At 40.4% G+C, this 25,789-nt stretch overlaps 1 protein-coding gene across 1 annotated transcript in view; it reads right to left on the bottom strand.

Moving 5' to 3' along the window:
- MYO5A (myosin VA) overlaps positions 1 to 25,789 on the bottom strand; it is a 92,266-nt gene that overhangs the window by 45,458 nt on the left and 21,019 nt on the right. Inside the window, exons 4-10 of the mRNA XM_069866734.1 lie at positions 22,739 to 22,883; positions 10,382 to 10,538; positions 6,223 to 6,366; positions 5,421 to 5,502; positions 3,821 to 3,928; positions 3,305 to 3,411; positions 508 to 773 (exon numbers count right to left, since the gene is read on the bottom strand). Of these exons, the coding sequence (XP_069722835.1) occupies positions 508 to 773; positions 3,305 to 3,411; positions 3,821 to 3,928; positions 5,421 to 5,502; positions 6,223 to 6,366; positions 10,382 to 10,538; positions 22,739 to 22,883 (1,009 nt within the window). The remainder of the gene's footprint in view (positions 1 to 507; positions 774 to 3,304; positions 3,412 to 3,820; positions 3,929 to 5,420; positions 5,503 to 6,222; positions 6,367 to 10,381; positions 10,539 to 22,738; positions 22,884 to 25,789) is intronic.

Genomic DNA, 25,789 nt, shown 5'->3' with positions numbered 1-25,789 from the left:
TTTAAATTTCCTCCCTCCAGTCAAATTCATTGCGTTATTTCAGACATAAACAACCACAGACAAGCAACAAAACCCACAGGGAAATGGTAAACTGCAGTATATGGGCAATTCTGTGATGCTCCCTCTGTGGGCAGAGATGTGGAACACAGGGAAGGGACTCATGTTCCTGAAGAGCACGTTAGTTATCTTTGCCCTCCCTACAAGTGTCACTCTGGAGGAACCATGCGATGACAATTCCCTTGTAATTTTCCCCAGTGCAAAATACAAAGGAATTACCAACAGCAAAAATCTGAAAACCCACTATAAATGTCAAACCTGTATGTCAAGACAAAGATCTTAGACAGCATGTCAAAACTAAACACCTACTTCCTCCAGCTGCAATAAGGAGCTGCTAAGGGTTGGGGCTTTTTGTGCGCAATGCACACAGCACTACATGATAAAGACAAAAGGCACTTTGCACTAAGATTATAACATAAGAGGTGCCATACCTCTGACAGAAACACTCACCCATAAATGTCCAACACTCCAATGAAAGAATGCTGCTTTACAGTAGCGTGAAGAGCTTTGTTCACATGATCTACAATCCAGTTAAAGAGATTAGCATAGATATGTTTGGCAAGTGCATCTCTGGCATTGATAGCATGAAGTTTAGAAATTGGCTTGATGTAGGTTTCGGTGGCAGTTGCGAGCTTCCTATGGCAAAGCCAGTGGGCCATCTCTTCATATTCCACGCCCATGAGGTCACAGAAGATGGTGAGGGGTTCGTGCTTGGGCTAATAAAAACAGTCTTTTTAGGTCTTGAAACAGTATTGGCCAATAGCACACGTGCAATCATAAGAACTGCCTGCCTGCGTGATCCAACAACAATAAGCAGCAACAGCAGCTTCCTCAGCTCTTCCTCCTTCAAAACGTAACAAGTTCCCTGCCCACTTAGCACATTCACATCGCAAAAGTAAAGCGAATCACAGTTTCCCCAAAGGCATTTTACTATACTTGTGTTCAGCAAAAAGGCCCACAGAGGGAACTTTCAACCTTCGCAAAACCGAATCACCTGGCTTTGCAGGGATGGACTTGGTATTTTAATTTCTTATAACTAACTGTCTCAGTTTTGAGCAAAGAAGCTAGAGAAAAGCAGAGGACAGGGAATCAGCTGTGTGCTGGGGACAGAACAGACTAAAGCTCCCAATTTTGCTCTCTTCTGTTCACATGCATTCACAGCAGGAAGCAACAAGTAATGGGATTATAACAGCTCAAGCCAAGAATGAAAAGGAAGAAGTGTGGAAGGGCGTTATTGCTCTGGTCTCAGTATTTAACACAGTATTTTCTCAGTGAATTCTGGACACAAAGAGATTGGAGCATGCACATTATGTTCTCTAACTCTCAAATTGGACTGTACAAGTAAAAAAAAATTGACATTTGTCTAACTGACTTTGTTTAACTTTGTAAAATCAATTAGCAAGGCTTTCGCACTGAGATGGGTATAAATGGTATCTGCATAAAAATCAGTGCAGTGCATTTACAACTCAAACAGTTAAGATACTGCACCTCATGACTAACAAGCAAATCGATAGCTAGAAATCAAAGAGGACAGACAGGTCTTTCCTCCTAAGGAACTCCCCTAACACTACTTCCTCATCACATTCACTTTCCACAGTGTGCCTCAACAGGATGCTGACAAGCAGCATCTTGACAAGGACAGATTACAAGGGATTGTTCCTACACGTCCAGAAGCTTCAGGGTATATCAGCTTTATCTTTCTATTTCCACATCCTTCTGACTTCTCTAGGGCTTCTCCCAGTCCTTACAGCGTACAGGTCCCATGGCAGTGCTCTTTCACCTCCAAAATCCAGTTAACTGAGCGCGTCATCTTTCAGCTTAGCCACACCACTTAAACTGGCTCAGAAGATAATAGTAAAGTACTAATAATGCTGCACAAAACAGCGTCAACATCAGGATTACTCAAGCTGACATTAAACAAACTGGTTCATTCACACTGCACCATGTGGAGCCCTTCACTGAACTCCTTGAAGCAGAATCACTGCATCACCACCCCAGTGATTCCCAAGCAGACCAGTCTGCGTGGCAACAGAGCTCTGCAATGACATGGCTATTGTCAGAGAAAAGCACGGCTCAGGTAGCAGATGCCATCGATAAGACATTCACCTCCCCCTGCTAGATGTTTACCATGTCAGGATAGGATGGCACAGGAACTTGCAGCTTCGTACTGACTTATTCAGTGGGATCCCTGCGCTGGAGTTGGCCATTACAACACAGGCTAGCTCATCACGTCCTGGGGTTCATCAGCTTTCTACTGGTGATTAGTAAATGAAAATTTCTTTGTAGTGAAAAGCTCTTTAGGACATACTAAAGAGCTAGACTACTGACGTGGCTTCACAGCAGTTATCCATTAGATCCCACGGACAGACAGTGTCAGACCAGGCACACCAATCATGCGCGGCCCAATGAGAGACCTGTTGTCTCAGCTCCAGAAACTGTTACTGTAGATTCTTCAGAGAGCGACTGACAGTAAAATGAGGAAAAAAACCCTGCAACTGTTTCTACTATTTGAAGAAAGAAAGATGAAAGCTGTGCAGCTCAGCAGCAGAAACTGAAGGAAAGGCAAAAGGAGAAACTGGTCACTTGTGAATCTAAGGAGGGGAAAAGCACCAAGCCAGATCTTTTTTGTTTCTCATTTCCAGAACACAGACTTCCATTAGAAGCCTTGCTCTGCACTGAATGAGGAGGTTTCTTTCAGTTCAGATTATGCAGTCTTCATTGCTGATTTCCACAAAGATAAGGACGGACTGATAAAACCACAACACTCAGATGAGTCACGTGAATCACATCTGTATATCCTATGCTTCTGTCTACCCATCCCAGAGGACTCTGCGAAGCATTTGTTTCACAACTGTCGAGGCCAGTTTGGCTTTTAACATTAAGAAAAACATCCTAGAAAGCATATAGTGTGGGCAGGGAGCGTATTAATATACAAATATAAAGATCTAGACACCTGCCCAGGATTTCAAAGCAAGCCTGTCTAGTAGGCTTTTCTAGGACAGATCAACTACAGTTTTGAAATGAAATTAAGACAGCCACTGGTGAGAGAGATCTGTCTGAAGGCTCTAAAATGAGAACATTTAAATCCATCTGCAAAAAGAACTGTGAAAATGGTAACACACTAGACATAAACACATTGCTTATGTTTTTATATTGTTACTCTTTTACAGAAAAGGTCCCTGCAAACAAGCAGAAGGCAGAAACTGTCAGAGTAGAAGCCATGCCCTTCAGCTCATCTACTACTCACAGGAACAGTGCAGCTGTCAGAATCCCGAGATGCAAACTCCACGTTGCCCAAGTGAAGGATGCCAGCAAGGATTCGAAAAATCCCCATCTGGTAGGAATCACTGATCCCTGAAAAATCATGAATAAAATGTTTTGAATGGAGACAGAAGTAAAGAACCACAAGCTGAAGTTCTATCAAAAGTATTTTACAATCAGATGCAAAAAGAGATCTGTTAGAATGAGATATTTAATTCGTTGTTTCAAACTGTTTTCTCAGTGACTTCCAACACTGTACATGCTACACCAAGGGCATCTACCATTTATTTATGTTCATGTAAGGTCTCCTACTCCTACACTAGGTACATGACTCCACTGCAACTTAAGTATCTTCGTAATGCAATAAAAACTACCTCAGTCCCAAAGTCTATTAAATTCGCATCTTTAAATACAAGAGGTTATGAAGAAAATATACACCAACAATAGAGAAAATGCTTGCTGGTATGCTGGATTTAGGATATGATTGTGTTTTACAAATTACCTAGCAAAGTGCAGGCCTGCCTGGTGTTTACCATTTCCTTGGCATCATCGACACCATCAATCACAGGGCTTCCACCTTGCTTTGTATAGTGAAAGTAATTTGCATTCCCTGTAAGAGAAGAAAAACAAACCCTTTACACACACTGATGCAGAAACTCACAGCACATCTGTAAAGCTGTGTAATGATTAAGTTGCTCTTGGTAGAATCCAGGATTCAAAATATGTCAGTATACCTTTTTCTCCTGGCTCATAGGACCCACTTATACTGGAGAAGAATTTTTTAAAGATTTAACACTACAAATAATTATTACTGAGCTACCTGGTTCCTACAATAGGCCCTTGAGCATATTCTCTACCTAACCTCGGTTCAGACTGCCACGCCTGTAGAATAATCACTATGGAAGCAATTATTCTTCAGGTCTGAGCCAACCACCCAGGGGGCAGAGGTGCAGAGTTGACAGCAGCAGCACTTTGAGATTATGTGGCAGGTATTATTATGCCATTATTGCATCAGGGTATTTTTTAAATTCTATTTTGCCTGGTTTCTTCTTGTTTCTTATTTATGGCCTGGTTTAGTTTGATAACTATCTGTGATCTGTTCTGGCTGGCAATTTGTGGTTGGGGAACAGAGTTTCATACCATTCTGGAGACAGCCCTGGCCTTCACTGGGAGAGCAGCAGCTCTCCTGGGTGCTGTGTAAAGCTCTACCATTTCAGTGGCCACGCTTCCAGCTGCAGTAACAGACTCCTTTGCTTCTGATCTGCTAAGGTTTCAAGAATGCTGAAAGAGAAGTCTGCTAAATGGCTTCTTTAGTTACAATTACATCAGTTCCTTTCTTTCCTATGTCAGCAGATGTGAATCCTAAATGTGCCAGGATGGTGCAGAAGAGCAGAGGAACACTTTAAAACCAGAACAATATTCCAGAAATGAGCACTGACAGGCGGTTTTCCTACTATGAAGCTAACTTTTAAAAATATACAAACAGCACTGAAATTTAAATTGAATTTTAAAAAAGCTGAGGTGACTGCAAGGCTCAAGGTCATTGTCACGCCTTACAAAGTACCAGTTTCTGTCAAATGAGAAACCTTTCCTTTATCAACATTTTAATTTGAAAAACTAAAAATGTCACTTATCAGTTTTGTGATCACTGAGTTAGCAGAGATAGTAAAGTTATTGCTGGTAACAGCCCAAGTGAAAGTATGCAGATGCAAAATAAGCTTTTCAGGTGTTTATATCAGAAATGGTAAAATTCTCTATTAGACGAAGCCATGAAAAAACGGTTTTGAAGGTCCAGAGAAGAGAACTTCACCCTCGCCACACAAAAGCTACTCGGCAATCCAGGACATAGTAAGTCCTTGTGATTACAACTGCAGTGCATTAGGGTGCACTGAATAAACAAATTTGTTACTTTTGTTTTATCTAGAAAATACAAAACCTGAGCTCTGCAGTTTTAATTATTTTGGATATATTTTTCTATTTGAAGGCTTAACAGTTAAGAATTTAAAAGCCAGCAATTCGCCTTTTGGTTCTATGGCTCAAAAAGCTCAGAGATGCTGCTTTGTACCTACAGCTACACACCAGAATGAATGTGAACTTCATACCTAATCGTAGAGTTTTAAACTCGGGTAATGCTGCAGAGGCACATAGTTGGTAAAAGATGTGATAATTTCTCTCCTCTTCTGCCTTTAAAAGGAAAGGAATGGATTATTAGCTTAACAGGTGCCAGAAACATCCATGAGCAGAAAAGAACTACTATGTTTAATGCTTACTCTAGTGTTACATTGAAAGCATAGATGCCACACGGAAAAAGGAAAGATAAATCAGCATCTATCATTTTCTTCTTGAATAATTTAATCCATTTTCAACAGCAAGAAGCATGCAGACATTTTCATTTCAAAAAAATGTATGATTTCACTTTTTGGAACTGTGGATTACTATTAAATATAGATCAGGATTCTACGGGTGGGTGAAATGATCATACTTAAAAGCTTTTCATTTTCCAAAAATAACTAATACCGTTTGCCTCAGCATTTACAGTAAGCTGGTGAAAGGAGTATCTTTCTTGCCAAGGCAAAGCTGGAATTTTAAAATGAAGGACAAACGCAGCTTAAGAACATCATGACTCATGACGAACAATGTAATTTGAACTTAAGCACTCTAAATTTCCTAACTTCAAAACAACAAAAACCCCCAGAAAAGGAGTCTCAGCTAAACCATATAATATAAACCATATCATAAAGGGCTGACTCGGTTTTCCTTCCCTCCTCCCTCCCTACATGTGCTGTATTACAAATACAGTATTACAACCACCTCTTCGGAAAGATACCCATTATCAGCAAGCAATCATTTTTTTTCTTTAGCATAGTCACACAACACACAACATGATGGCTGCATCAGTATTACCTGAAACACCACTCTTGATTTTTCCAAGAGGTAAGTTCTCATGTTAGCACCAATGATTCGATACCTTTTATCAAAACCAATTTCAATGTATTTACCAAAGCGACTACTGTTGTCATTCCTTGTAGTTTTGGCATTTCCAATAGACTGAAAAAAGGGAATATAGTAAAGGTTAAACAGCTTTTAGAGATTATCAAATCTGTTTTGTTATCTCTTAAACACTTAATAACATTAATTGTGTCCTGTTTTCAAAATAGTCAAGAATTTAATAAAGAATTATCTCTACCTAGTCAGCAAGTTACATCAAAATGTGGTTACGACACTGATGCAAAATCTGGAGCTGATCTTCCTAGCTATAATTTCACTTCCACATAGTCCAATTTTCCAGCTAAAATGGTTCTCTGAAGTCTTTTAAAAAGAATTAAAGAGTCTAACAGAATACTCGCATACACTCAAATTTCTTCAAAAGACTTAATAAAACTATAACGATCCTTTCCCACTGTATCCATTCATATATGTATGTGTATGGAATACGTATACTACTTGCAACCTCTGTAAGCCCACCTATCATAAACCCAGAGTCCAGCACACAGCCCCCAGGCTCTGTCTGGCTAAGAGGTTATTATTATTATTACTCTACAATCAATCACATTTCCAAACTACTTCTACAAACATATAATTATAAAATATTTACTGTGTGGCTAAATATAACCTAAAAATTAACATGCACAGACTCACATCATTTGCCTGAAGCTGAATCCCTTCCATAGCAGCTTGGTTACTGACTTAGAAACAGTCTTCAACACTGCCATGTGTACCTAACTTTCTCAGATTAATTCACATACAGCGTCACACACCATAAACAATATTCAGAATGACCGTGGTTCCTAAACAGTCCTGGTGCACCTTTACCTTACCTTGTCAGCATTAGGATTCATCCTGCCACGGATATCAGCTGGAAATATCAGAACTTTGAGGCATGCAAATCACAACATGCTGCACTTCAAAAGAAACGCATCTTCTCTTTCCAATTAGATCACGTTTTAGTCATCATCAAGCAATTCACATTCCAAAAAACAAGACCAAAGATACCTCTCTATCAGACATAATGGCACTCGGAGTAATTCGGACACAGCACACTGTGTGTATGTTATCAAGTACCTAAATCTGAAGCACTCTGTAACTAAACAATGCAGAGTTGCATCCATGTCCTAGCTTCCTAGTTCACGTAGCCACCCATAGGAACTCTGTACTGAAATAAATCTTGGGACAAACAGATGAGAACAAATAGCAGTGCTGAATATTGATATTCCAAATCTGTAAACCAAAGGCTGGTGAATCGGTAAGGACCAGCTGGGTACAGCATGGGAAGCAGGGATTAGACTTTGAGAAACCCCAGCACAGCCACAGCAGCACGCCCGCCCCGCCGAGCAGATGGCAAAGTGGGTATCAGATGAACAGCTGCTATGAAGGATGTAAGAAAAATTTCATCTCGGCAGTTCTAAGAGATACTGAATTCATTCAAACTGAACACACTCAACCTGCACTCCTTGTGTTTTAAAAGTATTGCTACTGAGATATAATTTGGTGGTGGTGGTAGCAATATAATATTGCAATGTTTTCAGAAACCAATTATTACTTTGCAAGATATTACTAACAAAAACAGTTAAGAAAGTCTTTGGTATTTTAAGACTGCTTGCCGGAGTGCATACTAAGCTCTGCAATTCACATCACTATACAAGGTAATAAAGAATGAGAGGCAAGAAATTACACGTAAAGATATATTTTAAGACTTGACAATTTCTACATTTGTAATACAAAAAACGTATATAGACTACAAAACTAATTAATCAGATAGGAGCTAGAAATGTATAGTGTGTACCGGTCACTTGATAGTAAAGCATTTAGTAGGCAAGGATGATGTGAAATTCTGACACCAATGATGGTAGCTCATAAAACACTGAAGTTTACGTTATCCAAATTGAAATGAAAAAATAAAATGACCTTCTGCTCCTAAGATGTTAAAATCAACTTAGCAAATAAGAAGTTCCCCATTTCTAAAATGAATTACTAATTTCCTTCCTAATCTACATGGGTTAATTTGTATTTCTGTTGATTTAACAACTGAAGAGTTTGAAACATTAGTTTTGCTGTCCTAGAGTCTGTATTGAGAGTGGTTTTCAAAACAATCGCTCTAAAGTTTATTTAAAGTTCAAGCATTTGAAGTGAAAAGGATAACTTTCTTCCAGTTACAACATTTCAAGTACTTGAAATTTTAGGTATACCCAGGTTCATGAAATTGTTGTTATCCCTAGAAAATAAAAATGTGTGAGAAAAGGATGTTTGGTTTAGGCTTGGAGACCAAAGAAAGAAGTGGCACAGGGAAAACAGCAGACAGTTCGTATTTCACTCAGCAAACAAACATTAAAACACGGACCCATCCCGTTCCTTCCCAGGGCCCAGGCTGCCCCTGCTGGGGTAGGTGCAGCTCAAGACAAGGCTTGAGTCCCCTGGCTTCCTCCCAGAGCTGGACATATGATTTATATACCCACTGCTCCTCATGGTACAGCTTGTTTCATCCCACAAAACAATTTCAAAGCACCACACAGCACCACAAACCAGGCACAATTACCTTGTGACAGAACACACACAACTGTGATGGGGCAGTTTGAGTATCATGAACTCTTCATGCCAAGAAGAAAGAAGGAATAAAACACAGATAATTTTTAAAATGTCTAGGAAAGAAAACAACGGCAGCATTTTGCATTTCACATTTCACTGTGTGCACACCATTTACTCATGTCTATCTATTAATATCTCACACTATTGCGTAGAGATGCTAAACATTTAGCAAGGCATCAGTTGTCCTACCACTTTCTTAGGTTGTCCATAGGCACACATGTGCGTGTCTGTGGACAGTGCTACTTCTTTCAGGGAATTCCTCCCAGACTGTTCCCTCTCTGGTGAATCATTCCTTAACATAGTTTCTTAACTTCAGCTACCATATGATTCTACACAAAGGCAAAGACACAAACACCAACTCAGATGAGCCTAAGAAATGTTCTCTGCTTGGCCACATCATCAGAATTACAGCATCCCCTGAGTTTCCAAGAGAACAGGCATCCTGAAGCAGGACGAAACTGTACCTGTTATCTCACAGTCTACTGCTAGCACCAATGCTCCCAAGCCAATGATTCTGGGACTTGACTTCTGCTAGTTATACAAATTTCCAGAACTGAAACATTAGTCAGAGCTAATTACAGCAAAATTATGTCTTGTGTCATGTTCTTTCACCTCTGAAAGAAAACTGTACGCATCTCATAGAATCACAGAATGGTTTGGGTTGGAAGGGACCTTAAAGCCCATCCAGTTCCAACCCCCCTGCCATGGGCAGGGACACCTCCCACCAGACCAGGCTGCCCAAGGCCCATCCAACCTGGCCTTGAGCCCCTCCAGGGATGGGGCAGCCACAGCTTCCCTGGGCAACCTGGGCCAGGGCCTCCCCACCCTCACGGTGAAGAAATTCTTCCTTATGTCTAGTCTAAATCTGCCCCTCTCCATTTTATACTAATTGCCCCTCATCCTATCACCACAAGTCTTTTTAAACAGTCCCTCCCCAACTTTCTTGTACCCCCTTCAGGTTCTTTGCTTTCTCACTCTACCTTCCCTAAACATATTTCCTAAAAATGAACATTTGCTTTACTCAACAACTCTCTTTCACTTCGAAGTATAATCTACCTGTTCCCACTGTGTGACGTACATGTTTGATGCGTAAAACCAGAAGTTTTAATTCTCTTTGAAATTTTACACACAAAAATAGTCCTCTGCCCTTGCATTTGGCCAGCAGTCTGGGAACCAGCAGTGTTACAAAGCTGAATAGATTTAAAGCAGAATTTATTTAAAAATTATTTTGTTATGTGAAATATATTAACAACACTGAAACATTACCCTCTGCCTTCTCTCAATCCTTCATGAATGCTACACAAAACTGTCTAAAGCACCTCTTGGTAAATGGATAAACCCAAAATTTTACGATGCACATCTTCTAGGTTCTTTGATGCTTAAAAAAAAGTATATAATGCTCTCTCTGTTGAATGCTTATGTTAATTCCAGAATAATAACTGCAGATGGAGGGTAGGCGTTAGTGCAGTAGCTCTCTTACCTCCATGATGGGGTTAGAGGCCAAGACTTTCTCCTCAACGTTGGCTTCACTGGCAGATCCGCTGACCGTGGCAAAGTACCTCATGGCATACTTCGCAGAGACCGTCTTTCCGGCTCCAGACTCCCCACTGACAATGATTGACTGATTTCGCTCATCTCTGAAACACAAAGACATGTCAATTACCAGCTGTTTTCTCAAGGACACTTATTTTTTGTGTCCCCAGTTTGTCCCCTTCCACCATAAATGTTAGCATACAGCAAGAACGTAAATGCTTGTGGCAGAAATAAGGTTGTTAGTGACCAAGCTGCCGGAATGGCTGACTGGACTGCCTGCGACCGGGATGCTCAGCCAGGATTGATGCTCTTGCAACAGTCCAGCCAGCCAGCAGAGCTGCTCTAGAGCACCTGGCTACACTAAACTACCTGTTACCACCACTCACTACGTGCTTCTGCAGCTACTTCTATCCAGAGTCTCTGGTCTCTATAATTTAGTGCTGCACTAAATTATCAGTGCTCATTAGTAAAGATCATTAATGTCATCTTACAGATAGAGAAATCAACAGCAGAGCCAGCAACAGAGACCTTTCGTTCTTCTGATCTAATCATCAGCTTTTCCCAGAATTGTTCTGCATCTGGAAAAATTCAAGCAGCGCTGTTCAGACACAAATAGCAGCTCTGGTGTGAAGACAATCCCTTTGTTGTGAAGTAATTTCTTATTTTAAAAAAAATCAAAACTTCATTTGCTACTAAAATATTTTTTTTTCTCATCTCAAAGAGGACTCTATCCATAAACCCCAACTGCACGACTAACAACACAATAAAAAATAGCAAGGATAGAAATCAGCATTTATAAAGCCTGAATCTCTTAAAATGAAGACCATACATGTTATACAGCATTTTATACTTCCAAAGCAAAATAAGTTAAAATGATTGATATTTCAAGATACTCCTAGGACCTGGGTGAGCTTAACTCTACCTTAAATACTGGAAATCGGAGAAAGAAGGAATAAAAAACCCCAACAACTTTCAGAGCTGGGGCTAGAATATAAGAAGTATGGCCAAAGCCCTGGCCAGGCTGCACTCGCAGAACAGTAACTGCGAATACAATTTTGGGTATGCACAAGTTCAGGCAGCACATACAGAGTTTGCACGACTTCCAAAAGCCTGCTGAGGCCACCAGTAAATGCTGTGTAGGGAAGCGAAGACGCATGCATGGGAAAGTGTTTGTGGATTCTGTAGCCTACAGGTCCTCCAGAAGACCTGAGGTTCTATTTCTGAGACGGTAAAAAAAAAAAAAAATCTGGTGATGATGATATGAAGGTAAATTACAGTAAATGACAATATTACTCTCAAGCTGCTACCAATCTTCAAAACCACCACGAAGTCCTCAGTTAAGAGCACAACTCCAACATCTACTTCGTGTTGAACAAAGACGCAAGCTAAAGAAGCCACTGATCACATCATACATCTCCAGGAGAGTCAAGGTGGGATTTGTTTAACTGAATGAAGGCGCTGGCTGAAGCAGATTTTCTACATTTTGGTAAAAGGAAATTGCTTGAAATAGCTGAGTGCTGATTTAAATTTAACAGGCAAGTGTTAAAAAGATCAAAGCAACCTAATTTTGCATTCTCAAGTCCTATTTAACACATGTGGTAGGTGTGAATGACTGCAGCATAGTCCATACATTCACATACACCAAGCTGTCAGTCTCAGTGGGAAAATTGTGAGAAACTATCAGCTTGATACCAGGTTGTGTGTAGTCCAGGTTATGTAGACTGAACTGCCAGAGCCGCCAGCCACATCCACAGGACAATGACAACACCCACTGTCAAGACCTCTTGTCACAGCAGCCACCAAGCCGGCTGTGCATGCTCAACTGAGCTCTGCTGTGCCCGGAACGGCTTGCAGCAACGATGAAGATTTCACACTGGGAAATGAAGATGAAATGCTCTTGCTTCTTCTCGATTCGCCCTCACAGAGTCAACCAGCGTTAGACAGGCATGCACGAGGGACAGCTCGTAGCCCTGCACGTCAGGAGGAGGCAGGAGTTACGTGGACATAACTTTTTCATGTTGAAAAAGAGCAGCAGAAGGACATGGGACAAGTCTAACCAAAGGCATAAATGGGACAACCGATAACAACATATTTTCCTCTCATACAGGCAGATCCTGCAGCAAGTCAAAAACAGAGAATATTTTCTTCATAGGACTGGCAGTGCACTCTCTCCTCTTCCTCCTGTGCTCTTCCACACAGGAAAAAACCCAAACCATACCATTACAAAATATGAAACTTCCCGTCTGACTTGAGGAGCGGCTTAACATGGGAGATGGGCAACAACATAACAAGCTTCTCATTTGTACATCACCAACTCCTTTTCATGTAGAGTATCATAAAATATACAGACTTGCAAAGCTCAAGTCCTATGAAATGTATCCTCTGATGATGAAGATTATTTTCAGCTTAGTTACCAAAGTACAGAAGGCTTTCAAAAATCAAAGTATTGCAGCCTCGGTAATACAAACTTCTGAGAAAACTGTCAATAGAAAAACTAACTCCATTGCCAAGAGAAGAACATCAAAACAAGTTTCCCAATTGTCACATCCCTGAAGGATTTGTGTAAGCATGGGCACACTGCTTTTGTAGTCCCTAGACTCTCCTAGGAGCAGTAGGAAATACTTACCTTTTCAGAGCTCGAAGTTTTCAGACTGTAATGAAAAAATTAGGTTGAAATAATTTCTCCTTAAGAATCGCGTTGCTAATTAGCCCAGACTTTCCTTCCCCCACATCATAAGATACAAAGACATACTTTTCCATTTAGCACTCATTCATGTGCTCAGGAATAAGGATCCATTATTGCATTACTGTATAAATACATAAACACACACACTCTTTTCTTAAATTCACACAGAGAAGACATGGCTGGCTCTGTGCAAGCTGAAAACGTTGCTGCTGTCTCTTCTGCAATGAATATTTGTGTTGGCAGCAGCTACAGCAATCGTGAGAGACAAAGGGCTCGCTCATTGTGTGCAGCAGAGTCCTCTCGCAATGCCCGGCCAGCACTCCATCCACGCTCAGAGAGACTCTTGTCTTCAAAAAGTACATTAGTCCATTGTTTTGCTTTAACACACTGGACTGACCAACCTCTAGCATATTATTCTTTCTGGATTTTGTCAGAGAGACAGGAAAACACAACAAAATAGCCAAGATCACACTTGACATTTGAGGAAGTAGAAAGGATAGCATAACACGACACCCCAGACGCCACAGCAGCAGGGGATGAGGTGTTACTGCCACAACCCCAAGGAAGATTTAGCATATGGACATCCTACCACAGGCAGCAAGATGCTCAGTCGTTCAAGGCAGAGGGTTGGGTGCTCCTGCCAGGCAGCCACGAAAGCTCGGCAGAGGGCTCATTTATGTCATTAAACTTTAAAGAAACAAAATGCCACACTGAAAGGAAAATAATAAGGAAAATAGAATCAAAATACGTTGGATAGTGCATGAAATGTGGTGGTGGCTATTTTTAATGGTTTGGTGTAAACAACAGTCAGTCTAAAATATCTCTGCTAATGCCAAATGAAATTTTCATAATCAGGCTGCATTAAAAACAAAACAACAACAAGGAAAAACAAAACAAAAGCAGAACTCCCTTGAAAATACAAGTAACAACACCCTGAGTTCTTTCTCAGGTACAGATAACACTTTGAGAGTTATTTTTAGAATTATTGACATGAACTTCAATATTCATATCATCCATCCATACCCAAGCCACCACCTTCACTATGGCAGAAGTGTGTCATTAACAGATGATTTTAAAACATTCTGATATGGACTTTGAAACGCTTGCCTCTGACGAACTGCTTCAAAGTTGAGTTGTCTCAATGCCGTATAACATAGATCAGCCTGGTGGAAAATATCAGTGAGCTATCATTAAAATGAAATAGAAAGACCAAATAGAGGGCAATTTGATGACAAGAACATTAGAACTTACTATGCCTCTGATCTCAAATCATCTGCGTTTGTTAACCTTGAGGACACTGATAAAATGCTGGTATTTTTAAGGAGGCATCTTGTTAGGGTAGCGGCCACCTTCAGGACATCTCCCCTCGCTGCTCCAGTGCTAAGAGGTTTAATTCAATCTACTGCCTTTTCCTTTGTGGAGTTGCTACTGGTTTCTTCTTTTCTTTTGGAATAGCAAGTTTAGGTTACGCCTAAAGGCACCAACCCCATGGCATATGATAGTTCTATTTTTTATTTAAATCAAAACAGTACAAGCTGCTGCCAAAGGCCTGACCGTGCAATCTTCAAACACTGAATCTCCCACTGCTTCAATGCAAGAACAAGAACAAAATAAATAGCTTTTATTTAGTCTAGCTGTTCCTCTACTGCAGTTCTGTGGTAATAAGATAGACATGTAAGCCTGAAATTGCTTTACATTTCAAAACAGTGAATTTTGAATCATCAAAGAACCTGACACAAAATCCCAAGGAAGGAACCTGCGACTCAGAGAACATTTGGGATAGATCCTGTTCTCAGTGAACACACATAATTACCACTAACATCAACGCACATCGTGCCCATCAAAGACAGAAAAGGAACTTAGTGACACGCTATCCTACAGCTGAATTACAGTGGCAGGAAAACCAACCCAAGAAAATAACTTAAAAACTAATGACACTGCTAAAAGGTCAGATAGGATTGGTTCTGAAAGGCTGGCATGTTTGAAATCTTGCTGTATTTCCATTAGCTGCAGCTACTCTGAGAGCCATAAGATTAACCAGGGACCAACACAAACCTAGCCGAAGGTAAGTAATGTTTTACATCCCGCAGTACAAAGCTGATCTGCAACTGCAAGGATACACATGCAGCTGACATGATTGAGTGTTTTCAGCAATGTAAACATAATTCTGGCCTAAGTAAGCATCCTATTTTCTGCAATCGATCTCTCAGCATTCCAGTTGCATATTTGTGACAGCATATGACCAAAATAACCTCAGTATCTACAGTCAGAACATTCACACATCTTTGTATCTGAGACTATGACTAAATAAATCTGTTTAATAAAGATGTTTCCCCCCCATGGGGTAGCTATAACAAAAACAAGAGAACAGAAAATGTTACCAAGTAATGCACTCTTTGATAAGATGAAATAAAAGCACTCTTTGATAAGATGAAATAAAAGTGGAAGTGCTAAATATCATTGTAACTGCTTTATCAATATCCCCAAGTAACTTAGAAGCATTGATGTGACAGGAATAGAGGAATACATCCAATACTCCACCCATTGTAAACAGTTTATTCAGTCTTGGACTGATTACCCACAGAAAATTTAAACTCCTTTCTTGTAAAATCCATCGGCTTTTATCAGGTATCAATACAAGGTTAAGTTATAAAGTTCTCCGTAGCATCGAAAGTTTTGTAAGCCTCACAGAAAGCAGCTTGATTAACTTATTAAGAAATTTAGGAAGGAACTTCCCAGCTGCCGAAGGCCAACCCCAGCAGTCTGAAGGGAACACCATCTTCCAAGGTAGGCAAGAGGATGCAGAGCAGACAAATGCAGGGAAAAGAATAAAGCAACACAAATACAAATATATAGTGTGAGATGAAACGACAAGGTTTTGCACACCTCATCTGAAGGCTCATTAAACAGGGCTGACTTCAATAAATGTTGAAATAAACAGTGTTTCCTAAAAATACCAGTGATTGTAAACTTGAAATCACAATATATCCATGGGTTTTTTTTTTCCTAGAATGCTCTTCTTTCTTCAGAATGAAATGAGGTTCCAGAGATACAGGATTTTTTTTGCACTGCTTACCAGCCTGTGCCCTCCCCAGCCCTCTTTGAGCAATCCTGCCCCACTTTTATGTGATGCTTCCACCACTACAGTTGTTTGTTCCTCTAAAAGACCAAAATTGCTTTTTGCATTTACCCTAAAATGAAAGGCAGATGCAAACCCCACTGGCCTTAGAAGGTTTAACACGAGTCAGTGCAATATATTTCGCTTCGCCTTTGCCTCAGCGTGGTGTTGTCTGGCAGCAAACAAGGCTGTGCATCCCTAGCAGAGCTTTTTCAGTGCAAAGGCCTTTGAAATTCAGCCTAGGGTGTGCGGCAGCTGTTAGGAGCCATTATAAAAATTGGCAACTCTTCAAACCCTGGATTTGCTTCTAAGTAGAAGCAATTTAACTGTTCAATAAATAAATAAATATGAATTCGTTCAGCAGTTTTGTAATGCTCTCGGACCGATCTAGAACAGCAGCAGCCAGATTCGGGCAGCCTTCCCATGACCTCTCATTGAGAGCAGGAGGCAGCATCTTGCCCTTCGTCAACCTTCTGAGCAAAGCGTTTTAGTCACAAAAGTTCTTTGCAGCCCTAAGTAAGTTCCCTTATCTCATTTCTGGATTTGGCTCTTGGTCTCCTTACCATGGGAAAGCCCCCCTGTCTTCTCTGCTTCCTTGCCAACTGTTCCCTACGGCCCACATAACGCAAGCACATCTTTCCATTCTCTCTACGTATTTGCTGAGCCCCTCCTTATGCTGCAGAATTCTCCCCTGCAGCCTCCCTCCACCAATAAATGCTATCCCAGCGCTCTGCCTTTTTGCCTGTTCTGCAGGAAACCCTTTTCCCCCATTTCTGAAATCTTCTCCTTGAAGAGTCCTTTTGCCCAGCAGGCACAGCCCCTCCTTTCCCGCAGAGCCACATCATCCTGGTGTTCCCAGAGCCAAGGCCTCCCAATTCACTTGTATCGGCACATCCCAAAAGGTGCGGCCTGACACAGGTAATTATTTTTTCCATTCTCAAAAGGCTGCTGTGTGGATTAACATGGTAACTCTTGTAAAACACCCAGAATGTGCAAAGCACTATGTACGCACTACGGATTATTATTAGAGACTAAAGTGCTTTGAAACTTTCTGTGATGAGATGTTGAGGGGGAGGGAAAAGAATTAGTAAGTTACTAGCACTATTGCCCAGGAGGAAGCATCACTTCTTGTGCAGAACAGCAGCCCCGTTTCTTGGGCTGTTCCACCTGCACACCCCGTACCCATCGGTTTATTTTGACTATCTGGATCTAATAGCTAATCCTTGTATCTATCCCAAACCACATTTCATGCTGAAGAAAGAGCGTTGTAGGACGTGACACCTCCCAGTCCTCACTGACACCATGTATTAACGCTTCAGTGAATTGTTCAGCTGCACCCTCAGTCACAATTCCTCCTGCCCAAGCAGTAAATTAATTCTCTGTAAAATCACTCCTTTTTAATAGGCTTGAAACACTAGGCCAACAAATTATGTTCTTTAACCACATTTCTAAATGTATTTCCAGTTTAACCGGTTTTTTAAGCCTAACAGTATTTCTCAGTGACATCTTCTTTAGCCACTGGAGTAAAAAGGAGATTCTGAGCACAGGACCAGGGGCTGGAAGCTCAGCACCCAGGACCAGCTCTGAGCTGATCCAGGCATGGCCACAGCACACCATCTCTGCTTTACTTCTCTTCTATACAAGCAGAAATTGATACCAGTATTAGAGGAGACAGACTTTGGTGAATGCTTGTAAAGTGCTCGGAACACATGAAGCCTTCTCTGAAAGCAAAAATTATTATGCAATGTATGTTACCTGGCACAGAGACCCCTTAACACTGAAGGAAATGTAGGCATGCAAAATACAGCATGTTACAGCATATTGAAAACAAATTAGTTTTGGGAGAAAGTTACCAGGCAACTCATTTAACTGCAGCACTATCAATTACATACTCTGTTCTCACATATTTTATTATCAAGCTGGTACAATCAAGTCATTAGATACTGGGTCAGGATTTTTGATTCAGGGGCTCTAACACTCTGCTGCTCTGCTTTTGCTTCCTTGGTGAACTTGTCAAAGTTGCTCTCTCACTCCCCATGTCTGTCTAAACCTATGAAATGGAAATAATGATACAAAGGTGAAATGTTACTATTATACACAACTTGAATTCTCTTGAGTCTGTTCTAGCTGCAAACTCAGCCACTCCAAAACACCGCAAGTTCTTAAGCATCTTTTGGTTCTCTTCAACAACAGCTTAGTAAAACCCATTCTGTAATACTCTCTAACCAGTAAATGTACTTTTTTGTTTTGTTTTGTTTTTAATTAACAAATCGCAGCACTTCCCATTTTCATTGTATCCACAGAACACAGCTCTGGACTGTAAAAATGGCAAAAGGTGAAAAGATAATGAATTGACAGTAAAATCTCTCAATTTATCCAAATGAAGAAAACAGAGGCCAGCACATGCCGCAAAACCACAACAGACTGCACTCGAGAGAAGCACAAAGATGAGCCAGCACTATGCAACTGATTTATCTGGGGATTAGTCAGAGGTCATTCCTGCAGTAGTTGAGGAAAGCTCATTGCTTAGCTACCAGCAGGACACCTCACATGAACTCTAGCTATGATCATATTTAACCCCTTGGTTGCCTTAAAATTATCACTTCTCAGACAAGCAGGTCCCTGGTGTTACATCAAGTTGATTACCCCATCTGCTGTCTTGTAACCGTAACATCATAAATCGTCAGATGCAGAGTATAAAAGGCAATTCCAAAATCACCTGTTCTAGTCAGAAAGGACAATTTCCCTTTTCATTCTAATTTTAACAGAGCCCCAAAAGTACCATCTCTTTTCAAGGGAAGTACTTCATTTAAAATGTCGTATGTCAAAGCCATAAGTCACTGAAGGCTGCTGTATGTTTGTGCAGTTCCCACCAGAGCAGGCTCTCATTTCATAACTGGATGAAGATCCATCATGGGTTGTTAATCATTCCCCCTCCCAACTTGTGCTGGGGGAGAATAAAACTATCCATCTATCAGACGCCCGAAAGCAAAGCAGCAGCTGATCTAATGTGCATGTTTGTAACAGGACATCATCTCGGGACGCCTGGGATAACCGCAGACTGTCAGTCAAGGTGCTTTCAAAACACCTACTCATCGGCTCACCGAGATTCCCCTTGAACAAAAAGACAGCAAAAAAATCTTCATATAGCTGAGAGTCATCAGACACAGGCTGAAAATCTGACAAACAGAAAGGCAGCCTGCTTATTAAAGATAATGTGATGAAAAAGAAACGCAGCAACATTGAATAAATCATTATACTTTGTCCAAACAGAAAAAGCAAAGCTTTGGAGACTGACACTTTAAACACTGTTGCTTTCCATCCTGATATTCATTGAGTTTTTCAGCAGCCTCATCAGTATGTCATTCTGTTTGCAAACGTTACTTCCAACTTGCGCTTTGCTAGACAACTTTACTAATTAATCAGAAGGAAATTTCCAAGTTAATTTATTAAATTGAAAAGCACCGCACTCTGCTGCATCTCTCATCAAACAGAACAGAACAAACCAGATCAAAGTGTTGATAAAAAACCACATTATCTTAATAACCACAACATGCCCTTACTCGGCAGGGGAAGGGATCTTGTATAAGACCAATTTAGAACTTCTTTCCCTAATAGTGTTAGGAACTGATAATCATAAGTCTCACGCATTACTGCAGTTCTTAACAGTTTCAAGAGTATAACCATCAACATCTCTTACTGTAAACCATACAGTTAAAAATGGAAGCTTCTGCTGAGTATTACAAAGAAAATAAGCTGCACGTGCTGGTGGTTATGATTTCTACCAAAGTTATAATGCTTTCATTAAAAATGAAATGTGAGCTCCATCCCTGTCATTCCAGAGGCCAATAATTTTCACACTGTATTTTTTCAGAAGACACCATGCAAATACTTAGTGTACAATCACTAGCTTCCCTGTAATGGAAGCCTTCTTTGGCTGAAGAAGACCACAAGTATCATCTTGTTACAACAATGCACACGGAAGGAGTTTCTCAGCCACAGCAGAAGAAACACTATCATTAAATTATCAATTAACAAGGTGACCCGAGGAGTAAGTATTTCAAAGAGCTCACTGAAGCCTTCTGGAAGCATCATCAATAATTATTCAAGTGCTCATTTAAATATGGAGTTAGGAAAGATCAGAAACAACAGAAAAACAGATCTCGCATGCATAAATGCAGATTATAGCCATATGAATAGCTACTATATGAATATTCAATGCAATTATTAAAGCGCTAATGAAAGAGTAACAGACAATTTAATTTTCATTTTTAAATAACCGGCTGCAGAAATGTAAATCTGCGCATTTTTTCCTTTAACATCATAATCTGGGAGTAAAAGGTGAATTGTCCAGAGTATAGAAAGTATCACTGAAGTTAAAGGGCAGGACAACTGACTAAGGAACTGAAAACAGCATTAAGAAATGAAATTCAATAAGCAAACCCAGTATGTTCAAAGGACAGAGAAAAAGTTCTTAAAAATAAACAAGTAAAAAAAACAGAGATAAAGGGAAATAAACACTGAGGAAATAAACAATGAAATTGTTACTTCAGTGTAGAATATTTTTTTCATTTTCATTGTGTGCTCAGCTTTAATTTTGCACCTATGAAAGTACAGTCAGATATTCATAAAAGAATAACAAATCGTTTATAACACGTTGCAAACACACAAAGGAATTAATGCAAAAGGATTATTTAAGACCATTTCCATGCTTATATAATTTCTCATCGCTTGTTTCAAAAAGGAACATCTGCCACATCTTATTTGTTGTTATTCAGGACAGCAGAATTGCTGGAGGCGCAGCAAGAGCTGAGGAGCAGGCAATTAACACCAAAAGGAAAAACCACAGCAGAAAATCTAGCCAAAATCTCAGCCCTCTGAGTCTTCCTCCGACAGCAGAGGATGCAGATGGTGGCAGACGGAAATCTCTGCGCAGGCTTCAGCTAACAAGCATGCAGAATACAGGCAATCCAGCAATTTGAAATATTGGCAGAGGTTAAGAAGTAAACCCACTCCAGACTGCAGCTAGAGGCAGCCAGGGGAGAGAGATCCCCCTCAAACCTCTTAATTCCGCTGGTTAATATTAAGAACAAAAATTCTGGGAATTTGGATTATATCCATCGCTGACATGGAACTGTAGATCACTGTACCATGCCTCAGATATAAAATCAGGCTAATAAATTCTTAGAGAGCTTTTAGAGTAGCAAGTCTTTTAGAGCAAGTGATCTAGACTGAAAAAGCCACAATGCAGATGTGACGTTCACGACCCACAGTTTTGCCTTCTGTTCCCATACCCGACTACGTGTCTATTTTGTTAGCAAAAAGGAAGTAAAGCTAATACCTTTGCTGTTCAATAGTGCAGATATGGGGTAGTTTTGAAACACTGGCTCTTTCAAAATTACCCTCAGTCATGAAACGTTGCACTGTATTGTACCATTTTCTTTTGAAATTATCTCTAACGTAGGCATTGTGAATCACCATATTCATGTACACGCTCACTAACTTCACAGTGTATGGAGCATTTTATTCATTTTCACTCTCGTACGGACACTTAAATGAACAGATAGCTCATTTCAAAGATGCACATTTTATTATTTTCAGCCCATCCTCCCTCTGCCTCCCCTTCCTGCTGCACGGCTTGAGGGCCATCACAGTTAATCAAGAAATCTGCTACTGTTTTACTTGATAAATTTGATCACGGGCTCTACTGTCAACAAGGAAAACTGTATTAGCTTGCAGCTAACGAGTGAGGGTACCAAGAACCAACTTGTTAACCAAAAACTACACAGTAGCCCAAAAGATCTTTATCCTAGAAATGAAATATTTCAAAAGTTTCTCAAATTGGCAGGTTCTTGGGGTGAAGGGGAAGAAGTTTCTAATAACCGTTCTCCTTGGGTGACAAGTTCAATTTTATGCAATGTTTCAAGAAATGAGGATTTCCTGCACAGCTGTTACAGTGCCCTTAGAGACACTGGTTTCAGGCACTCTGTGCAGTCGTCCCTCTGCTCCCTCTTAATTCTAGTCAATAGCCACAGGCAGATTACATAGCTGTGACTTTACCAACACAACTAGGAGCCTGTAACAGCCCTCATAAGCCAAGCAATATTTTTTCTGTAGTCAGTAACGCACAAGTACAAAACAGTTAAGAATCTGGCACTTTCCTCTTTAAAAATCCACCGATGATTATAAAGTATCTCCACAGTTTGCTTATCAAATTAAAACAATATAATCTTACAAAGCACTGGCCTAATTTTAGAGTGACAAGATCCCTGGCTATTCCTGTTACCTGTCAAGAGACCGCGATCTCCACTGCATTGACAATGCTTTACTGTTCACTAACTTAGGCAACTTACCCTCTTGTGAGATGTACTAAAATACTGGATAAAAGATCTTCCAAAACATTTCATGGGCTACAAATGAAAGAGAAGGCCAACAGCGAGAAATTTTAAGTCTTACTCCTTCTAGAAAAACAGCGAACTCAAGACTCATGGTCTACTAACCTGGCCATCTGCTTATACGCCTCTTCAGCCACCGCAAAGATATGGGGATCCATATCCCCCATATTTTGGCCACTGTACGCATTGATGATATCTTCGCCATAGATAGGCAGTTGTTCATAAGGATTTATGGCCACTAAGACAATACCTACAAAGGAAATGAAACAGCAGAAATTACTCACAGATATTCCAACATAAAACAAACCAAAAAACGGCTTTAACACCAACTATTGTTCTAACCTTTCTAAAAACATTAGCTAGGGAAGAAGGATCTGATATTACTGACTTCAATAGATATTTATTCTTACCACTGTTTTGCATACAAAAAGCATCAAAAGAGTTTATTTCCACCTTGCTTTAGGAAACACATTAGAGACAACTTTAACCTTTCCTCTCTGTCTGCCTTTTCTAAAGTTATCATGCGTGGAACAGGGGACACTTACTTGTTTCATGAAGGGTTAAAACACTGATCGCTACCACCTGACACCCAGCTGTGTGCTCTCTTGACATGGCAATTCCTCCTCACCTTGACAATGTGCTAAGGGGAAGGGAGGGTGAAATAACTCTAATTTTAACTGTGGCCGTGTTTTAAAAATAGAATTTCTTCTGACAGATATATTTTGATGCCTAGAAGTGACAATACAGGTGCAGATGGCTGCATAGTGACTATGGCAAGCATGCTACGCCCACTTCTTGGACAAACCAGCCCTGAAGAACCTCCACCAGAAGCATTTCCATAGCACTCAACTCACTTCTAAACTGCCTCAGAAATTCAAAGGCACACACAGAGACTTCCTCAGTGCAGATCCCAGCACTCTGCTCCGTGCAGATTACAGTGTTGTGATGTCTATCTAAGAAATTTTTGATGGAAAAGCTGGGAGAAGGGAAGTGAAGGCTTCTACAGTCTGGTACTGCTGCTGGGAGCATCATCCCATATTTAAACACCGTCACACATTTATAGATGAAGCACAAACCACAGTAAAAAAATTAAACAACAATAGAATATCTTTCACAAAGAGATCTGAGAGACCTCGATCTACTTCCTCAAATATATGGCAAGTTTTACGTCTAGACATGCCCATGTAAGTAGAGCTGGTGTTTTTCCATCAGCCATGACTTCACCAAAATGATTCACAGGCTTGAGTGAAAACTCTTTATAAAACTTTATGCCAAGTTCTAACGCCGTAGTGATGAGCCAAAAAAGAAGTGGGGAGGGAATAGGGAGAGGAAGGGATCTCTAGCAGACTCAAGGAACATTTTTGGTGCCAGTTTTTAACGTCTGCCCTTTGTAACTGAGAAAAAGTAATAAAAAACTAAGTAAGGCCACGCCGCTGAGCTGAGCCTTCCAGGCTTGCAAGTCTAATCAAAGAGACAGTTAAAAAAAAACCCCTGTGTGAGGATTCAGACAATTCCCTCCTGCTTTTGGCTGCGTTAGCAAAAATGAACTCTTGAATTCAAAACAAGCAGCCCCATGACAAGTCTCCAGCATATTGAATCACTTAACTTCAGTAGTGAACTGTAAAATTAACAAGGAAATACCACCTAGAAATATCCAAAAACAAGTGAGTTAGGAATTGCAAGCCTTCTGAGGAACTTTTAAATCAATCTGTCTCATGGGACTATAATCCAGATTAATTTATATACAACTTCTCTTTATCCCTGCTAAATCATATTGCTATTTTAAGAAATACTGTGGCCTTTCCCAAGTCAGATCTATGTGTGATTTTGTTCCTATATTACACTAAATTGAACTCTGCCTACTTTTTTTGCCATTCTTCTTATTGACAGTCAAAATAAGTGTGTCTAATTCTTTTATCTTGAACGTATTCACAATCTGTGCACAAAATGGATATTAACATAAATAATTTATCAATTCAAATTAAAGTCTTCTCTCCTGCATAGCAGGCAGTACTGTATACATTTGAACTACCCAGCAGTATTCACTGAATTTTCATTGCAGCCATAGCAGTTCTTCCACATAAGCATTTAAATTTTCCTTTGTAACTTTCAACTTCCTTCATTAATTTTTCATTTAATGTTCCCAACTGCAAAGCAAAGTTATAAATCACCTCTGAGTTTCTGGTGAACGGCTGACTTGGAATTAAGAAACCGGGGGTGTTCCTGTTTAAAAGTTTGGACTACTTTCAAGTGAAATTTTAAAGAATTGAATATTCATTTAACACATTACACTAAGAAAGCACAGTTGCATTCAACTCTAGGGCTGTGGACATCCATCCATCCATCCCAGTTCTAGTTCTAGTTTTGCTGGTTGAGATTAACATTACCATAATTCTCTTGGTGGATTAAAATGTTTTTAATCTCCTTTGGGCTAAATCAGCTGGGTTAGCTCAAACCACCTTCACGAGGTATTTAAACTAACCTGGCTAATGGGCAAGTCAGATTAAAGAGGCAAATACAGCTCCTTCTGCCAGCAGGGCTCTAAAGCAATGATCTTTACACAGGGAAAGTAACTTGTACTCGAGACAGGAATTAATAGAATGGTTTGAAAGGTGAATGGTCACAGCCACACAAGGATCAGATTTCTAAAGGCCAACACATCAACTTTATTTCCCTTAGCTTATAACATTAACATCCATATGCCTACATCCCTAGCTAATAAATTCATAGCACACTGCATTCCTCAAGTCACCAGGGAGCCTCAAACCTCCTTCACCCACACTTTGGCCACCAGGAACCCCCACGTTTGTAATAAACCCACACGCAGCTCCCAGAAGCATCACCTGAGTTTTGTTTGGAAGCAAAACAGCCAACCAAGCTCCACCATCCCAGGACCTTTGGCAGACCCATCCATGAAAAGCTAAAGGCCCTCCAGTCCTATGAAAAACTATGAAACCAGCCAAACCCACAATTAAAGCTGCGCTAGGGAAAACATGTTGTTTTCAAATGCAGCAAAAGAAAACTAGCAGACAGCACATTCCTTTTGAAAGCCTCTTAAATGATACTAAACACAGAGCATGTTTCCATGCAGCCGAAACACAAACCAGGCAGGCTGTCTCCTGGGAGGAGTATGGTGGCATCAGCAGGCAGGGGACC

This window comes from Phaenicophaeus curvirostris, chromosome 12, assembly GCF_032191515.1.
Source record: "Phaenicophaeus curvirostris isolate KB17595 chromosome 12, BPBGC_Pcur_1.0, whole genome shotgun sequence".
NCBI classification, from domain to species: domain Eukaryota; kingdom Metazoa; phylum Chordata; class Aves; order Cuculiformes; family Cuculidae; genus Phaenicophaeus; species Phaenicophaeus curvirostris.
This window is presented reverse-complemented; position numbering and strand designations above follow the sequence as displayed.